The following is a 20,265-nucleotide window of genomic DNA, read 5'->3' as shown; positions in this document are numbered from 1 at the left end:
CAGACAACGAGACGAGTGTAAGTGATACAGCGATGGACCTCTTTAAATTGTATTACTGTTGTAAAGTAATGATTATGTGTATTGTGAATATGAGCTTTCAACGCGTGGGTAAGTGTTGAATTCTATTTAGCTTTTGATGTAATAAAATAATATAGGTGTATGGTTAAAGAATATATGCTCGCCATGTAAAGGGGCAGTGCAATATACAGTATTTCATTTATCGATAAAAAAACATTCTTTGAACACATGCTTATTTGTGTTTTTTTGTTACTTTTTCTTAAGGTTATATACAAAAGATTGAAAGCGCTAATATGTGAGTATAAGTAAAGCATGTGCCAATAATGTGTCAATAGTAAGCTATTTTGTCAATTCAATTGAATATTTAAATGTAATTGCTTCTGGTCGCGTTACAAAACAAAATTTGCTTTCATGTATTTAATACGGAAAGAAATAGACCAACTTTAAATGTACATGTACATGTATTTACATTATTTTAGCCAGTTCAGCTTTCTTGTTGACCGTTGAAATAAATAGTTAATTATGATAGTATTAAATTATTTTGTTAATAAGTTTAGTTTAGCGGTATTGATAAATAAACGATTAATACTAAAACATTAAAACACTGGACTGTCCGTCTTTCCTTTTCAAATCGTATCCTTATTGAAGTTGTGTATATGCTTTTGTCTCTGAATGTAAATGTTAATGTTTAGATGTAGTATTTAAAAAAATGCCATGCAAATTATTGTTTTTTCCAGCTCCGTCTTGCAACATGGATCTTTCAACAGATAACGATTTAGTGGAGGTGGAGACGGATGTGACGTTGTATTGTCACATCTGCAATACCACCGCTCAAGTACATTTCTTTCTAAATACAACGTTGATTGCGAGGTTTATGATTTATTCTGGTCCCATGGTCATCGAAACATCAGACTCACAACTTAATCTCACGCATCGTTCAGTTGACAATGAAACAATTGAACTGTCTCTTACTGTTCTCAAATTCAAACCAGAATGGCTGGCAAATATTCGTGTGTCATCGATAAGACTGCTCATAGTTCCTCCCTTAACATTTCATACAAAGATATTGTCGAACAATTCATTTTTTTGCAAATAATAAATGCACATTCTAAATATATACACCTATTACTTTTATACACATACCGTTCACTATGTTGTAATCATATTTAACGTTATCTAATTCATGAATTTATCTATAACTTAAGTCGCGGTAGAGTTTATTCACTTGCGCCCGGACGTCAATACCTTGTCTGAGAATCTCTTAGAATATGTGACTACAATCAGTTTGACTTGCTTTAATCCACCAGGTATCGGCTAAAAAACGAACGCAGTAATTGTATGTATATATTTTACAAATCAGTATTTACTAATTGTTATTTAAAAATGTATATTCAAACGTCAATACCTGATGATGTATATTCTCTTGGAAGTTTCCAATAAGTTTGGTGTATATCTTGTTGGTAAACGATTATACAATCATATAATTGTAAAATGTGTTTACTATTTTTTTGCTGCATGATTTATTTTATTATTATCGGATATTATTGAATTGTTTACATGTATGCATGCACGATTCCAGAATCAACTTACGAAAATGACTTTCCTTTGAGCATCTTGTTAAAAAATTTGAACACAGCAAACAGTTGAATCTTTGAAACACGAGAAAGACGTTGAAATTTCACTTTGACAGCGAATAACGATCATGTCAAAGTCGTCGACAGGTTTTTTTGGACATTGCAACAAACAGGAAATGATAGGTCAAATATTGGAAGCTTGCATAACGACTATCGCTAACGTTGTTTGTTGTTAAGATATATGTTCAAACCAAACTCGCAATATTTTGTTCTCTAGAAACGCTGATAACGTTTTCGTATCTGTAAAATCCATTGTTACTGGATTTAGAGCGGAAGGATGGAACGCCTGATGACATAAAAGGAACATTTAAAGGAACAAACGGAAATTTAACTGCCGTTCATTCAGATATTCATTCACAAAATGGTAGACACAACATGTTTATAATGCTTATATTTGTAATATTTTGTATATTTTAGTTACCGCTTGCAACGTGTCCCTCACAACAAATAACACTCTGGTAGAGATGGGATCCCGAGTATCTTTGATATGCCGTGTTTGCAATGAAGACAAGACAGTAAAGTTCACCTTAAACAATCAAAACATAGCATTCTAGTCGACGCTCTCGGGAATAAGCGTTGTCAATAATTTTGTGTTCATGTTATATAAAACTTCAGAAAGCGGCGAAATGAAACTGGTGCTGTCAGTTTTCAATTTTACTATCAACGAGGCTGGCAAGTACGAATGCATTGTTCTGAATACTGGAAACAAATCTTCTGTCAATATATCAAAAATAGGTGTATGATACAAAGTGTGTCTCATTCTGTATGACGAAAAATTTTGTAAACTGTTTGAGCATCATAATGTGTACATTATATGTTTCTTCGATTTATACTTTGTATAATATGTAAAATATTTGTTATCGTTTTAGATCCAGTTAAGACTGTATCAATGTCACCTAGAATCGGGACTGTGTCATTGTTAGAAAATGTGAAAACCGGTTTATTTTATTGCTCATCCTATGGAAGACCTACTCCGAAAATACGCTGGTACCTTGATGACCTCACTGTTAATTTTACTGATGACATAGAAATGACATATTACGCAACCGTCACAACTTCTGGTGACATTGCCATCAGCCAATTGGTATTTACTCCAATCGAAGAGTATCATGGAATGAAATTATATTGTAACGCAACAAATAAGTTCAGATATAAAGCCTCAACTGGACATTTTGCGTAAGTCCGGAAGTCTTATTTTAAAATTTAACGTTAATACGCATAATTGGTGAATTGTATTCAATGGAACGCAATAATGAATAAATAGCATAACGCATATTCATATTTTAAACATCTTAAAATGAATAAAACAAAACGTTTAACACATAAAAATTGTAAAAAAAAATGCTCGTCACTTCTAACCAGACTGCATTTTATGTTAAACTTATTCCAAATGGTCTTTGGTTAAAGGTCATGAATCTGAGTGTTTGATCAGTTGACATAGGTGAGACAAAACTGATTCAATATGCTTTGGAACTTTTGCAACCGAAAAACAATCAATTACGAATATACAATAAGATTATAAATCGCAATTCATGCATGTCTTAATTTACATGTAAACTTCTCAGATGTTTATCCACATAAAATACCTCAATTTCAGGATACCCCACTATCCCTGTCACGTTCCTAAATGGAAGCCAAGTTAATACTAGTGTTTCAATAATATTAAATCAATCTGTGGTACTAGAATGTAGAAGCAACGGAAATCCTAAACTTGCAGTTACTTGGATGACACCAGAATTTACATATTATAACAAACCTAATTTGACAATATATGAAATCCAAACAAACCAGAGCGGTGTGTTTAAGTGCATCTCACAGAGTGTACTATCACCTACTGAAGGACTGACTATTGAGCCGGCAACGACGACGAATATATCAGTGTGTGTTTTATGTACGCATGACTCGTGTCTCCCTTTTATTTGTTGAGAAGATTATGCATTTAAATTTAGTTTGTTCTTGTATATGTTTCAATCTATATGTACATTATTATCCATTCTGTATTAAGATCCTGCAAGTGTTCCTGTGTGCAACATTGGGAACCATACAGTTCAATCGAATGAAATACGAGCAATTGAAAACGAATCCGTCACGATAAGATGCATAAGCAAAAGCAATCCCTCACCAACGGCATACATATGGACACTTCCTAATGGGGAGAATGTCCTCGATCAGACGTTCTTAACATCACATATTAGTCCATTCGGAAATAACGTCTACTACATTCGAGTTGAGAACATAATGAATGCATCGTTTCAACTGTCAGTAATAGGATCCATTGAACGGTCATTTAAGTTAGATATTCTCAGTAAGTTTTGTTGTTTTTGAAACTCACTTAGTCTTCTGGTACTCTATGCATGCAACGCTTGCTTATGAAAAAATTACGTACATTTCGTCCTGACATTGTAGGTTTCCCAAGTATACCGGTTATTAAGTTCGATGAACAACACGTCCCTGACACAGTTGCTATGATTGAAAACGAAACGATTGCTCTGACTTGTAAAAGCTATGGAAATCCTCTACCGATAGTGTCATGGATAACTCCTAAGTCAGATATGGAGAACATGTCTGTCATGGATAATTCCTAAGTCAGATATGGCGAACATGTCTGTCATGGATAACTCCTAAGTCAGATATGGAGAATATGTCTGTCATGGCAATACAAGCCGTACATACAAACGACACTGGCCTGTATGTATGTAAAGCTCAAAGTAAGCGTTCACCTACAAATGGGCATGAAAGAGAATCTATTACAACGAAAAATGTATCGCTTGATATTTTATGTAAGTGAATAATTGCAAATATTTTCATCACACTGTTTAAAGTGGTTTAAATTAATAATATAATTAAATTATTGTTGTTAATAATGTTTCTTACATTTCCTGATCTATATAAAAATCATGACATTTTCGTTAAAGTATTGTTACGATATATGTGCCTCTTTTGTGTTAAAATAATTGCTTAATGCCTTCATTAAAGACCCACCGAAGCCACCAGTTCTACATTTTTCTACATGCAGTCAATCTTTTTCAACGCAGTCTTTGAAAGTTATCAAAGGACAGCTCATCAATGTGTCCTGTACAACTACCGGAAATCCAGATCCTACATATTCATGGCACCCACAATTATATGGATCGGGCAATATCTTAATACTGGCAAATATTAATGTACATCAAACTGGAATATTTTCGTGTGTCGCTAATAATGTAATGAGCAGAACTTATGGTGAAAAAGTCAATGGGGAAACATTATCTTCTTTCAAACTTGATGTGTTAGGTAAGGAACTATTTACTGGATTAAACACATGTATAAGAAATTAAAAATATGCGCTTCGCTGCATGGGTATGCGTATAAAATACTTATCTGTTCCCTACACAATGTTAACATTATTTGTAATAATTCATATATGAAATCACACTTCTTGATTGATATACAAGCCATGATTAACTCTACTGGATCAAACTTGTATTGCAGAATCCCCCGTGGTCAATCACATACCAAACCAGACACTTCTCTTGAACACCACACTGGATATAGTGTGCCCGTACACTGATGGAAATCCGCCGAAGACGTCGTTATTGTGGCAGCGCGAAAATGTGTCACTAGAAAGCATGAATCGTGAACATCTTATCATAAAACATATCACTAAGTCAGACGAAGGATGGTATAAAAGCAGCGTTTTCAACACGATGGAAATAACAGGCTGTGATGTAAAAGAGGGCGTCTCCGACAGTAGTTACTACCTCGACGTACAGTGTATGATCCATGCCTTACACAGAATCTCGGAATCAGCAATGCTGATTATAAACAGAGTTTAATATAAATAACGTTCAGTATTTTTAAATAAATAAAATACCTATTAATATTGTTATAAGTCATTGTTTCTATGAATAAATGGTAATAATACTTATCCGTATTTCCAGATGCAGCCAAGTTGAAACAATTTCTGGTAAACGGCTTCGATACTTTCAACACAATAAGTGTTAACGAAAGCGATCGCATCGAGTTTATATGTTAATTTGACAGTGACCTAGTAGCAAACGTTTCTATTTTAAATGGTACCCGTGTTCTACAAACAAAACAATCCGACATACTTTCGGCTACCATTACCGCGGCTCGTTGTGAATATGACTCAAACGTGTATAAGTGCATTGGCCGAAATAAACATTCTACAGATTCACAGGAACAAACAATTCAATTAGTTATCCACTGTAAGTAGTCCAAGCTCCTTACAATATATCGGGAGTTTACCCCATGTGTCGTTTAAGAATATCACTGGAGTTTGCCTTTCATTTAAATTTTACATATTTATATAATACAATACGATTGACATGTGTTTATATGAACATTGTTGTTGTATGAATAACCTTATTAAAAACACCTAATTTAAAAACAGGTTCCCCAAGACAGTCGCCGTTTTCACCTCCTGTCACAAATGTTTCCTCGGTTCTACACGGAGCAACGATATTAACGTTTACAATCATCGCGTATCCTCTACCGGAAGGATCTGCCTATACTTGGTACAAGCTTAATGGATACACGTGGGAGAACATTTCTCGCAAACGATCTACAAGCATAACTGTTTCTCCAGATGGGTTACAGACTAATATGTCGATATTAAGAGTACAAGCCTCCGATTTCGGGAGATACAGAGTTACTGTATATAATGAATTAGGCGAAATCGATGAGGAATTCACCATTCACGCACCAGATGGTAACTAATATGTTAACATAATATCTTTAATATCAATATCATATTGAGTGCATACTAATTTGGAAACAGTGGAAACGGGTTTAGCATTTATGCGCTTATGTTTGAAGTGTTATACAAAAGCTCGTATACGGTATACCTCAAACACTTTGCAAAACAATCTTGATAAAGGATGAAATATGTGTGATTAACATGTTAACCTATTTGGCGTTATATCATGAAACAATAGGTAAGCGTCTTATAATATTGTATTTTTCTACATTTATAATACCGTAATATTTTCGTCTATCAGACGGGCCTGAAATACCCAAAGACTTCCGTGCTTAAAAATCGAACAGTAGGCCTTCAGTTCATTACTGTTGAGTGGCCATTCGATTTCAAAGTCGGCATTAAACAAATGTTTGCAATAGCATATAAAACACTGCAATCTAGAATGCAGTGGAGAGAAACAAAACTGTCGACATACTATAACAATTATACACTTTATGGACTGAGCTATGATATCAAGTATGTTATAAACCTGATTGCAATAAACTAAGTCAGATAAGACTGAATCGATTACTATGACCACTGTAGTTAAACTTGGTGAATGTATTATAGAAAACAAGAAAATATTGTGGCAAACACTGCAATCATTTCGTTAATTATAAGTAATAATTTACATTGGAGAGCTTAAAATTTACAATATGTGTTTTCTTTATAAGAAAATGAAGAAGAACACAAGTCGATCGATGTAGTGGTTGCCTCTACGATCAGCATTGGCGTTGTTTCTGTTGTTGCAGCTGTAGTTGTCGTCGTTTTAATTAAACGAAATCAGCTTGATGGTAATCTTCACTTATTAGAGTTTGTATATGCTGTAGTACATATATTTTAAGAAATCAATATGCAGTAGTACATATCTATTGACGGACTCATGTGCTATGTCGGAAATGTCGGCTGTATGTATATACCATGAAATAATACACTCGCAAAATACTAAAAAGGGTTCAAAATATGTGTATGTAAAAGGAATATATTCTCCTTTTCAGCGTCCACTAAAATTCACAAGTGTCTTTGGTGGCTCAGGTAAATATGTCTTCATTTAAGTGTATCCTTTAATCAAAATAGCAGTTAAAATCGTATATATATCACCGTTTACAATACAATGTATAATAATATATGTTTACATAAACAATATGACAGTCTTTACGTTTTCATTACTGTGAAACATAAAAATAAGTATATGCGTTTATGTTAATTGCACATTTTAACAGGTGTAGAGAATCAAGTTCACGATGTTCATATTTCGAAAATATCGGTAAGGCCACTATGTTTGTTTTGTTTTGATTTATGTCTGACATGCAAATACACAAAAACTTCCCTATGGACATTATTTTGTTTTATGTATAACTAATGTGAATGAATGTGCTGCTTGTAATCCAAGTTGTAAAGGAAAGTTTTAAAATCTTGTTCAATGGTTTACTTATAAAAAAACGAGTTATATTTGTCAGCATGTAATACATATTCAAGAAGGTCCTTTTGTGGAGAACGATCAATGCGTATTTAATGTTTCCATGGTCCCACGACGTTTGTTAAAATTCCGATCGTTTTCAACTTTTAAACAAATAAAATACCCTGAATGTTTGAACGTAACATACACTTTTTAAAAACATAAATGTATATTTTATTTCGGGTAAACCATACTGTTATTTATCCAATAATATATATCAGATAGCCATTGCGATCGAGAAGTAAACTATGAATATCTGATCGAATATAAGTAAGCGATATCAAATACATTTATATTATTGTTCGTTAACGTCCAAACATTCTGTGTGAATTATAGTTATGTATTCAATCAATGCTTACTTGACTAGAACAATTACAATAATATTGATTATTTGTCAATATCGTTTCATTTTAAAACATGTATAAATCATTTAACACTTGGACGATGACTTGTATTTTTCAATTAGTAATAAAACTTGATATGTTGCCATCATATATTTCAGGAGACGTTATGAAGCCACAAATGCAAGTTATGAAAAATGCGCAATTGGTTAAGCACAACCTTTGTTTCTCATTATAAAGTGATATTACAATCAGCTGCAGCATCCCGGACAGTTAGTGTATTGTTACATGCTCTTTAAGACTATTCACCTTCATCCTGATGTCGATTAAGTCTAGTTTGCTCTTCATATGCTTTGCATACGTGTATATATTGCAACTATATGTAAACATAGTCACAGATCTATCACGTATTCTTTTCAGAGTCTGCGCCAGAAAATAAATATGAGGCTCTTACAGAAACAGCTGTGCACGAGTGTTCGAGTCTTTCAATAGATAGCATGCAATTTTGTAACAAAGTCGATACTAACTCAGATGGTGACTCGTAAACGACTCTGTCATTAAAAAAGAACGACGAAAAGTTGCATGAACACTTGAAAATGGCATAGATACCATTAACTTGTAAAATAATTTAGACACTGCTGTCTTAGTATATTTAAACAGTGTTCACCTAATAAAATATCTAAATAAAGATTACCATAAGATTTCTATCGTGCTTTATTCAACTAAACTATACGCGTAAGAGATGATGCGAGACATATGTTGCAATTTCATGCCTACAATGCGTTTACTAAGCTAAAAATGGACCGTGCGCTGTGAAAAAGGGGTTTAATGCATTTGCGGAAAGTGTCGTCCCAGATTAGCCTGTGCAGTCCTCACAGGCTGATCAGGGACGACACTTTCCTCGAACTAGTAAACGGAAAATAATATAGCAGCGGGAAGTGTCGTCCCTGTTTAGCCTGTACGCATATGCATTAAATCCACAAAACATTATTCTAATATCTCCTTATGAGGACTATGTTCTCAAGTTTGCTAAAAAAATTAATTTACTGCAAAGCAACGATTAAAAAGCACCATAATTCTCTACCAGTTGCCAGACTTGGATGATATCGCTTTGAACATGTGTATAGTCATTTATATGTTAAATATTTTAAATTCGTAAAATATATCTAACCTACTCCTTTAAAAGCTTAAGAAGCATATCCATGTACATAATATTTAGAATATAATTACGAAAATGCTGAAAATATACACTTCATAATACACTTCAGAAGAAGTGTGGTTAAGAGTCCTACAATGTATAAAGTACATTTCATATCAGAAATAAACACACTTGAGTGTAGTCATTACAGTAGAAATACCAAGATTGTAATCACAATATCATTGTTTTACGTCTGGTATTTACAACAGTTAAAATTGAAGTTAGATATAAGTCAGTATGCCATAAAAGAAGTTTGATCGCAACCCAGAGTTGTTATTCAGAAGTGTCAGATAATTATGATAAAACGTGTTGATACATATACAAATAACTGGGAGTTTTCTACTTTGTGTACTAGAATTATATAAACTTCTTCTTGGAGAATACTTGTACATCGCAATATGCATATGAAATGCTCGCATTAAGCCCCAAACAGCTTCGATGTGAGATTATAGCGACACATAACAACCCACAAAAAAGCACACAGTTTGGTTCATGCAAGAAAATTGCCAAATTGATGCCGATAATAAGTGCATGTGCATATTTATATGAATATACATATTCATGATATATTTTTTGAAAAAACAACAATAACAAAACACATTCTTTGCTTATATGAAGACTTCATAGTATATATATATATATATATATATATATATATATATATATATATATATATATATATATATATATATATATATATATATATATATATATATATATATATATATATATATATATATATATATATATATATATAGTTTTCATTGAGTCCAAGTGTGAAACAATTGAACATGATGTGAAGTTGACATCCGTGTCCAATACTTTCTATACGATCTGTAATAATAATGCTTGATTTAACAATTAAAACGAATATGTACAAATAATGTTTTCACTAACGATATATTAAGTGCTTTCTTATAACAGTAAATCATACAAATGTGCTTTCAGTTTTATTGCTCCTATATAATAATAAATCCAAGTATATTAAATAGTTTACAAATATAAGTAAATATTATTTATATTTGAAATTATGTTTCGAATTATGTTTTAAGTAAGTCCTATTCAACGTTTCAAGCAGCTTGTGAACCGAGTGACATTGCATATAAAGAACAACCGGTTGCAACTATATATATTGATCTGGTGAATCGCCCAAAAGTCTCCCAATGTGCCAGTTGGCCGGATTACTATTTGGCTTGCTATCACGTGATTGCTCGTAAAAATTGACTGCTTTGCTAAGATCACCTTCCATCTCCCAGCAGTGGCCGAGCATGTTCAATGCAGTCGCCATATGGGATATCTCGCGGTTACGACCATGATCTCTATGGAGATCCAATATGCGATCATCAAAATGCGTGGAAATGTAGTCTTCGAATTTCGTCAAAACAGCGATCTGTTTTTCCCGATTACCGAGACCTCCGTACGTGAGGTATTGCAGATAATATATGAACACGCGAGCATCTACTCTAGCCTCACCACTCAATTCCATTTTTATCCTAATGTTCTCTCGGTAATCAGGCGCAAATCCTGCTTTGGTCATTTCATATAACAGCACAGGGGGAACGCACGGTGCTTCATTAGATAGAAAAATGATGCATAATGCAATTTTGCTTTCAATGGAGGGATTTGGTTTATTCTCAAACATTTTTCGGTGGTTTATGTACCGATTGTAATAATTGAAACATCGACATAAGGCCTTCAAAGTGTACTGGATAAATAGACGTTCTGCATATTCAAGAATAAATTTTGCCGACTGCAAGTTTCCAGAGCAGTACATGAGAGATGCTAATTTCAGTCGACTTGAGAACCCATTCGTCTCAATGGCCTTTTCGAACGTTTCAATGACATGTTTGTTAATTGAACAACTCTTTATTTCCGAAGCAAGAATGCCATAGCTAAGCATTTCTGAAAAATTGTTGATTTGATTCGCGGCGTCAGCGACTTGTACCGATTCTCTGAAACTGTCCATAACATCTTGGTTAATCGAGACGCCGCTTTGAATTGCTGGAACCGCTTGAATAGAGCATCGAAAAGACAAAAGAGTTTTCAATATTTCCAAAGCTGCTTGTATTTCAAATGAATTCGCGTTGTGATAATTTATTATTTCTTTACATTTATCAATCAGTCTGGTAAGCTGATCCCCAACATAATCGATTGGTTTACCAATGAAGCAATGAAAACACAGCATCATAAAATGGAACCATTGTATCCTTTCAAATGCGAGTTTACTGCGAATACATACATGAGAAATGAAACGTTGGTCAGAGGACAATCGTGTTGCGTCGTCAAAGTAATACACAAACTCCTGCAGGTTGTTATCTATGAGTTCCGTCACCTTTTTATGTAATGCGTGACGTTGTGTTCTAGTAAGTTTACCGTCAAACAGATTAACACCATCAATGATATAATGAGGACATACACCATCTTTAAGGAATTTTTGGAGCGTTTGAAGACAAAGTTTCAGTAACATTGCTAAGTTACATTCCTTGAACGGGGTTCTTTCTAGTGTATAGAACAACACAGTTTTGCAGTGAAAACTCGTAAGTTCGCCTACCTGTTGTTCCAATTCCAATGTAATAAAGCGCTTAAATAGTTTCAGCAATACATAACATTTCAGCTGGGTTATATTTAAACTGAACATTAGTTTCCTTTCAATAAGATTTGGCGATAATCTCCACTGTGTGTTTGTTATGTGGGAGCTTGGATTTCCTACCGGTACAAGGAACCACGCACATTGCTTCGCATCCTCAAACAATTTTGGAGTTGGCCAATCACCCTGTCGGGGCCTGTCTAGCCACGACCGCAATTCAGGAATGTCACATGATACGCTCAGTGCGTGCACAATGTCTATATCGTCGCTAAAACTAGCCGAAGGTCCAGCGGTATAGGTAGATTGATTGTCGCTACAAGTTTGTAATAAGATTTCGAAATGTTTCCTAAAAAACTCAGAGTTTAATAACACGCAATCTTTTCCATAACTTAAGAGCATGCCATTGCCAAATGTTGTTTTTGATTTCGCTGGTTTGGGTTTATCACTTCTAAAAACCTGCAGATAAAAATGTTGTGGATAACCCTTAATACAAAGCATCAAACAATTCAGCATTCCTTTTTTCCATGTTGTCGAATCCCTTCGCATGATATTAATAGATGGTATACGCCGCAAAATGTCTACGTCAGTATTTAGTCCAAGCATGATCGTTCCTTCTGACTGGCTGCCAAAACAGAAATGCTCGATTGGTTGATTGCTTAGTTTACTAATCGTTGTTAAACCAGTCTCCAATAAAAGGAATGTAATGCGCCTTGCCATCACGATTTCCTCTGTCATTCCTTGATCCTCTAATAGTGTGGATAGTTGTTTAGACAAGTCCGGGTCAATGTTGTCCATCTAAAACGAGATATGACATATGTAAGTGAATTTGGTTACACCAGTTGTATTTATAATAACAATTTGGTATTAGCGCATAGCGTGTGCGCATTCTGAATGAGTATTCTTAATATATTTAAAGCAACTGTTAGATATGTAGTATCATTAGTTAACGTCCAAACATTCTAGTTAAACAATTTTGTTTCAAATTTGATTTTATAAATGTGCCCTTTTGTCTCAAACAAGAGTTCATGAAAAAAAAATGCACTACGCCGTTATTGCAGAATTAGAGACTTACGATAATATCAATTCTAAATGCACAACACATCTTTTTATGACCACTCGATTATACCGTGTTTTATAACGGCACATTTTTCAAATGCATATCAATTTTACAAACAGTAAAATCCATTACTTGTATAGGCGTTAACATGAAAACAACACAAATGTGCCTGCACACAGTGCAATGTAGGTAGGCATACTTTACATAAACTGTGTTTAAAATATTAGTAGCATAAGTTTTAAAATGTTTATCGACAGCAGAACGTTTTTATATGTGAATCAGATATAAGAGTATGCCTTTCGCTTTTATATTGACACAATACAAGAGATGATCCAGAAATACCAGCAAGTGTATTATCGATATAACATTTTTACCAAAGTATCATCATTAAATGTGAGTAGGTTAAGTTCAGAGTGATGTCAGCCTGTTATGCTTGTTTCATGGCGGTTCCAAATAAGACACATTATACACATCTTATCAAGACAGGCCTCAATAAGATTATCTTTTAAAGAGCACACTTTGGCAATTAAAGCGCTCATAAATGGATTGCATTCTTCTATTGAACAAGAGATATCAGGTTTTCTTTTGTTTGCTACAAAAGGGGCTCAGCTCCGGTTGTATTGAACCAGCAGACGCTCGTTGTTTTAGAGTTTGGGAAAATATGCAAAATAAAAAAAACACCTTTACTATATGAAAACTGTAGATGTATGGTGTTTTTCTTCTCCTATTTGTTTCCAACTAAAAGTGTATTGCAGAACTTGGGAAGTAGGAAAGAGGATTTGCATAAACCGCGGGTTCATATATATATTTAAGGTTCCTTTTATAATCCTTCGATATCCTTAAATAAGCTTTCAATTATTTTAATTGCAATACTGTTAGTTTGTGTTGAGCATTTTCTTTTAAATCGTTAATTTAATCCGATTTCCGTAAAACACATGAATATCTTATTAGCAAACGTTTTTATGCTATTCGAAAACTGTTAAATCCTTCAAATTGTTCACTGCAATTGTTCACTCTAAAACAGTTTAATATTTACCTAGCATTTTCCAGATTTTCCGTCAAAAGATAAGACTACGTACAGGAGAATATGAATCTGTTAGGTATTAGGTATCTTAGTTAATGTTGAGTGCGAGGTGCAAATGATTGATAGTTATGACATTGGTTAATATTCCATTCTAACACGGCAACTGCCAAATTTCATATAAACAAAGAAGAAAATCGTCTATGGGTTATTCTGCAATTATTATAGGCGGAACTTATACTCTGAAAGCACGCGCTCTAAACAAAACATGCCGATACATTTTCCAACAGCGTAATAATCCGGTACCTTATGAATGAAAGTCGATCTGATAGACAGAACAGCCGAGAGTTTTTTCATTTCCAAATAATACAAAAAAAAAATATATTGTATAAATCTTTAGTAAACACCGTGTTAGAATCGAAATAATTCGTGTACGTTATAGTTTGTTGTCGAATAACCCACGGCCGGAAGTTAAGATGCGTGGTTTCAAATCACTCGTGCTTCACACTCGTGATTAAGTCCCTACGCATCTAAACTTCCGGCCGTATCTTATTCGACAACAAACTATAACGCACACGAATTATTTCTTAATTAACAACGACATCAAAGCACAATGCTCTATATAGATCATGGATTTTTTAACCATTGGTTATCAGTCTATCAATAACCATTTATTGTAATAGGCTTACATACAGATGATAACGTGTTATTGATAAAAAAATAATTGACGGAATCTAGATATAATTTAATCCGGCAAAATGTTAAAAAATGGAAACCTTTATTCTAAATTTATTAATCATAGTTTTGTTCAATGAATATAGAGTACTATGTTTTTCGATCATTATGCTATGAGTTTTATTGACCTTCCAGGTTTGAAACATGTAAATATACTACATGAAGAAATGAAAAGCTAGTTGTTACATTTTTTTAATTACATTACACAGCCAAACATTGATGAAAGCATGTTAAGCGAACACGCTATTATAATACAAATTTAGTTCTATATTGTAAAAAAGAATATACATCAATTTCAAACCGCTGAATCATACATAATTAAATATAACTGCATCATGATTCAAACGTTAAACACCACATAGATGGCTTCAATGTAAATATGTAAGGCTTGTTCTGGGAAAACGAGGCTTCATGCACGTGCACAATTGTTGTAAGAGATTATCCTGTGCAGTCCGCACGAATCAGGGCGACACTTCCCGCCTATGTTGTTGTTGTTGATGTTGTTGTTTTTGTTATAAATGAGTCTCTTTTTATGAAAAAATGCAGTTTAAAGTTTTTAGCCTGTGCACACTGCACAGACTAATCTGGAGACACTATGTACATGCATTTAATTCCCCTTTTACTTAACGCAATTCTCAAGTATTATCAAAATGATGATTAAGCCTTCTCACATAAAATGAATTAAAGAAACACCCATTGAAGCGTGTTTATTTGATAGCATGCAGCAGCAAATTCAGTAGTAATGAAAGAAAAATTATTAATGAAATGTACATGAATCTCCGCACGTTACTTAACGGCACTAAACATGAGTATAAATTTAATTGAAGTTTGCGATGGGTAATGCATATTTATTATAATTTAACATATAAATACCTATAATACTATACTATGTTCTAGGTAGATAAAAAATGGAAACAGTATGAATTGCTGAAATACATGTTTATTTTCGAAGAACTGCCCCTTTCATTTGAGAAACACTGTAAATATGCCCTTATAATATTTCTGACAAAAGAACCGGATTAATCAATAGTGATAAATAGAACAGTTTGTTTTTTATTTTGTAGAGAAGTAATAATTGTCTTGAGGTTCTTATTTTTTACACTATAATGCAATAAATAAAGATCACGTCGTTTAACAAAGAATGCGTCACTGAAGGTTCAAATTTGAAACACCTATTTATCCACTTAAATGTTGCGAACATTCTTTAACAGTAAGACTTTAAAAGATCTGCTAACAATAATTTTATTTACCGCTTCTCGTAAAAAATCACAACTGTTACCTACTACAAACATATAATTCATTAGGATTTAACACTTATGAAGGAATGTTAACATCATACTCCTCGTCCATGAACAAAACCGTACTACATGCCAGTAAAACTTAGATATCTAGCACGATTCCCATTTACACAACATGCAGGTCTAGATTTTTGGTGATCCAGTTGAATGCGTCCATGTTCCAATAGATTTACTTTGATGCACTGCGAACAAAGCGTTTGCTGGATATGGAGGGTGAGAGAATCAGTCACCACTACTCCCATTTCCTAAAAATATAGCCAACAAAACTCAAATGGTAACTTGTATAAACTTTTGAGTTTAAGTTGAGACGATTGCATGAGTAGTCTTCAAATTGTTTGATATTCATAAAATATACTTATTAATTATGTTAAGAAGGACCACAGAACAATAAACATGAAAAAAATATCAGATTTCAACAATTGTAAACATATCGGTCTCTGGCTTGTACAGTATTGTAAGGACAATGCCACAACAATGCTTGCCTTCGGCTCGGTCCATACATTTATCATTACAGCAAACACGCCACGAAGGTTGTCTGGGACAGGCTGTCAGATATTTCTGCTGGCTGTCTGACAGTAATTTCCTTCAGCAGCCCCTATACTTCGTCAGAAGAAAGGTAGTCTATTATTTCCAAGAAAATACATTTGTTTGCATTTAAACAAATATACATAAATGTTTTGAACATAAAGATCAGAATATTTACATGAGTTGAAATGACACGTACATATTGTAATGATACCTTTAAAAAACATGACAGTTTTAGGGGCATTACTATTTAACATTCTTTGCTCATGTAGCAACACAAGCATCTCTCTTTCCAAGCCACTGCTTCTCACTTCTTTTCGCATTTGCCAGTAAGCACTGGCTTACCAGATTCATCAGTGGTAGAAGGTGTTGAGGTTGATGAATCAAGTTTTACCTATACCTATAGTTTTAAGGTAACAATCAATGTGCTGAAGTGTCATTTCAGTTTTCCATTCCAGGTCAATTTCACAATGAAGTCTTAATGAATATTTTGTCCATGTAACTAAACCAAATCTGATTATGTTAAAACATTATCCACACAGTATTTATATATTCTCAAATGAAAGCAACAGGAATCAACGCAGCTACATAAGCACCTACAAAAGCATACCTCTTCTGTTTCTTCCAACAAAGTGAAAAATCCGGTGAACCTTTCTTCGTAAGCTTCTTTTTGGCTATATTATGTTTCATTGATTTCGTTTTTTGCTTATTTTGTTTAACAGCCCGTGTCATTTTGATCGGTAAAATAGATCGATAAAGCAATTTTATTATGTTTTTTAATAACAGTATTTGAAGTGTTTATACGTGCATTTTAACTGCATTTTCAAATTTATATTATAACGACTTATTTGAATAATATCACTCTATAATATATTGAATAAAACAATACACTGAATAAACTAAGCCTTGAAATTTTATTTTGATTTTTTTGTCATTTTGGGAAAATTTGGTCAGATGTTTGGAAAAACATGTTACTTTTAGCAATTGGGAAACAGTGTGTAAGAGGCTGTTATTTTAATAAAAAAAATAACTGTCACAATGGTTGTATTAACGAAGTAAATACATACTATTTTAAGTATTTATGATCTCTATTAAAGTAATAAATCGTAGATATCTAGTATTATTATCAAATATGTTGTCTTCAACATCCAGGACAACAAAATCTTCAAAAGGAGATTAATTAAATTCGAAAACAGGAGGGATATCCAGCATATTCTTAGCTTTTACAAATATTATAATATATGCATTTCATGGGAGCTTTATTCGTGTTATTGAAAATACACACTCACCTTATTTAAATACATACATGGTTCGCTAACTTAACAAAAATATGCATACAAAATCATTTTACTATAGAAACACTAAGATATACGATATTTGGGGAGTCGCCTTTGGTTAGACGATTTGACTAATATATTTTTGGCGAGTTTACCATATTTTTCTTACAAGTTGGTATTGGGGCGAGTTGCCTGGCACCCGCTACATGCATACGATGTCATGCCCGACATTTATTGTGTTACTATTTTCAAAAATATTTTCGTAATAAATTTCATATATAAATATATGCGCAAAAAAACTTATATAAATACATTAATTATATGTTTTGGATTTAAATATATAAACTGCAAGTACCATTCTAATGGCATTTTAGTGATTTATAAACTTCATTGCCAAAAAACACACAATAATGAACATGTCAATATATGCATAGCATGTCGATGTGCCTGTCAACAAATCTAGCGGTCAATCATAAGAAAAGTAAAACGAGTATGTGTTTTGTGTTTTTGTTAAAATGAACTCAATTCTCATTTGCTGATGATAAAAATATTTATTTGCGCGAGTAGTAACGTGTATTATTCGGTCAACTCGGCCTCTGTCGTTTCTCATACAATTTATCGTCTCAGTCGCTAAATGGGAGAGTGAGTAGTAACGCTTTGTGTGCTGTATAATCACGCAAAAACTACTAAACTTAACTCTGAATTCAACTCGGCGTATTTTCTTTGTCTCTAGTCTAGACTCCAAACGACACAATGAGTATTGACGGTTTGTTTGCTGAATGAGCATATATTTAAGTAACGAAAACGCATGCGTGCATTGTTTATTACATATGTTTACCTTCTTTAAAAGAACTGCGAACAATTTAAAATAACAATATAAACACATGCTTCACTTACTTCTTCCGCGCTCGATGGCCAATGTTCCGCCATATTGTTTCCGCTTCTTTTGTTAAGCTTAGCACGTTTTTATTTAGACTGGAAAACACCTCGGTGATGCGAGTGGATGTACTAGACGGTTATGAAACATGTTTATAGTACATAGTGTACAAGACTCCAATGCATTTTACCATTAAACAATTGTGTATCCTGGTATAACTCACGCGAATGTTTAGATGCAGTAATGCATTTCGACAATTCATTCGTTCATCAAAAACCCAAAGTCGTATTAAATGCAATATAATGAAGCATATGTTAACGGCAAACGGGTTAGTGCTTAACTCGAGCGACAGATAAGTGTATACCGGACATAACAATTAAGTTTAAAGTTTGTTTAGTTTGCTTTTTGACAAAAACTAGATGAATGGCTACATGCAAGCGACGACAATAGAAGGCATGTGACACTATCAGCCTGATTATACTTTACAAACACTTGTAAGTCCAAAGTGCGGACAAACTCTTTGCGAAATTTAAACCTGATCGCTGTACGTAACAATCTAAATAAAAGCGCTACAATAATTGGGATAAATATACATATGCACACGAAGCATTACGACGGCACGTGGCTATATCAGCTTGATGCGTTCTTATGCACTATAAAACAAAAGATAAGTTTACAGCCTCAGACAAATCTTGTTTGGGTATTTTAAACACTGTAAAATAAGCACTGTCCATTTATACAGTTATTACAATGTCGGAAGATGACAAATGATCACGAGCGTGTAACGAACTTAAAAGGCGTGCTATACTGTCAGCGAAGTAGCTCTTTGTGTACTCAAAAACACATGTTAGTCAATTGTCCTGGAAAACTCATATCTGATACCTCTAAGCACTTAAACATGGGAAGTATGCTAGACGTCACATTACTACATACTCGTGGTATCTTAAAGCACGTGTTTTATGCAATATGCCGTCTTGTTTTGAACGATTGGACACTGCATCATGGGAACTATACGTTGAATGAATTAAAGCGATGAAAAAGGGTAAACCGGAAGAATGCTCAAACTCACGTGCTGCATTGTAACGGCACCAGAATTCACAAGCTTGGACGTTTCTTGTGTACTCTAAAAGCACGTGTTAGTCTATAGTCCAGGAAAAATCTAGTTAAAGACTATCCAACACTTAAATATACGCACTCTATGTAAATAAACAAATACAAGAACGCTAAATCGAATAAAACGTCACGTGCACTTGACGAATTCAGACCGCAAGTAACTATATCAGCCTAATAGATCTATTAAATCTACTGTGTAAAAAATGTTTGAATTTAATGACATGTGGACAGTTGTTCACTATTTTTGCCAAATCGTTCTGGCGCATTTAAGGGTTTGAAAGGCGACAACATGCCAGAACCAGACATATACCCGCAAAAACGACACATGTTAGTAATCGACGTGGTCCCGTTTTGCCGATTGTCAAATCCGCCACTCGCCCGATCGAG

The 20,265-nt window shown here is 33.7% G+C and overlaps 2 protein-coding genes and 1 long non-coding RNA gene across 3 annotated transcripts; 2 read left to right on the top strand and 1 right to left on the bottom strand.

The window, feature by feature from the left end:
• On the top strand, window positions 1–4,919 carry LOC127833721 (uncharacterized). The gene is made up of 7 exons (XR_008027569.1): window positions 1–108; window positions 2,070–2,387; window positions 2,522–2,828; window positions 3,250–3,543; window positions 3,658–3,957; window positions 4,059–4,432; window positions 4,629–4,919. It is a non-coding gene; the product is annotated as an uncharacterized LOC127833721 (long non-coding RNA).
• Window positions 4,920–5,127: 208 nt separating this feature from the next.
• On the top strand, window positions 5,128–8,735 carry LOC127835832 (uncharacterized). The gene is made up of 9 exons (XM_052362263.1): window positions 5,128–5,405; window positions 5,573–5,860; window positions 6,046–6,363; window positions 7,065–7,184; window positions 7,389–7,425; window positions 7,614–7,657; window positions 8,071–8,119; window positions 8,352–8,398; window positions 8,611–8,735. The coding sequence occupies exons 3-9, from the start codon at window positions 6,258–6,260 to the stop codon at window positions 8,733–8,735; spliced, it is 528 nt and encodes a 175-aa protein (XP_052218223.1). The 5' UTR covers window positions 5,128–5,405; window positions 5,573–5,860; window positions 6,046–6,257.
• A 1,615-nt stretch (window positions 8,736–10,350) lies between these two features.
• On the bottom strand, window positions 10,351–19,029 carry LOC127833714 (uncharacterized). The gene is made up of 2 exons (XM_052359136.1): window positions 18,786–19,029; window positions 10,351–12,770 (listed from the first exon to the last, which is right to left on the bottom strand). Exons 1-2 carry the CDS (start codon window positions 18,816–18,818, stop codon window positions 10,512–10,514), a joined length of 2,292 nt encoding a protein of 763 aa, XP_052215096.1. The 5' UTR covers window positions 18,819–19,029; the 3' UTR covers window positions 10,351–10,511.
• Window positions 19,030–20,265: the final 1,236 nt, after the last annotated feature.

Source organism: Dreissena polymorpha, chromosome 6 (genome assembly GCF_020536995.1).
Source record: "Dreissena polymorpha isolate Duluth1 chromosome 6, UMN_Dpol_1.0, whole genome shotgun sequence".
In the NCBI taxonomy this organism is placed as follows: domain Eukaryota; kingdom Metazoa; phylum Mollusca; class Bivalvia; order Myida; family Dreissenidae; genus Dreissena; species Dreissena polymorpha.
This window is presented reverse-complemented; position numbering and strand designations above follow the sequence as displayed.

Bases quoted from the DNA above. Each gene is read 5' to 3' on its own strand.
- LOC127833714 (XM_052359136.1), bottom strand. From the start codon at position 18,818: ATGGCGGAACATTGGCCATCGAGCGCGGAAGAA. The intron at 12,771-18,785 runs GTAAGTGAAGCA...ATCTCGTTTTAG, and splicing joins GGCCATCGAGCGCGGAAGAA to ATGGACAACATTGACCCGGA.
- LOC127835832 (XM_052362263.1), top strand. From the start codon at position 6,258: ATGTCGATATTAAGAGTACAAGCCTCCGATTTCGGGAGATACAGAGTT. The intron at 7,426-7,613 runs GTAAATATGTCT...ACATTTTAACAG, and splicing joins AAGTGTCTTTGGTGGCTCAG to GTGTAGAGAATCAAGTTCAC. The intron at 8,399-8,610 runs GTTAAGCACAAC...TATTCTTTTCAG, and splicing joins TTATGAAAAATGCGCAATTG to AGTCTGCGCCAGAAAATAAA.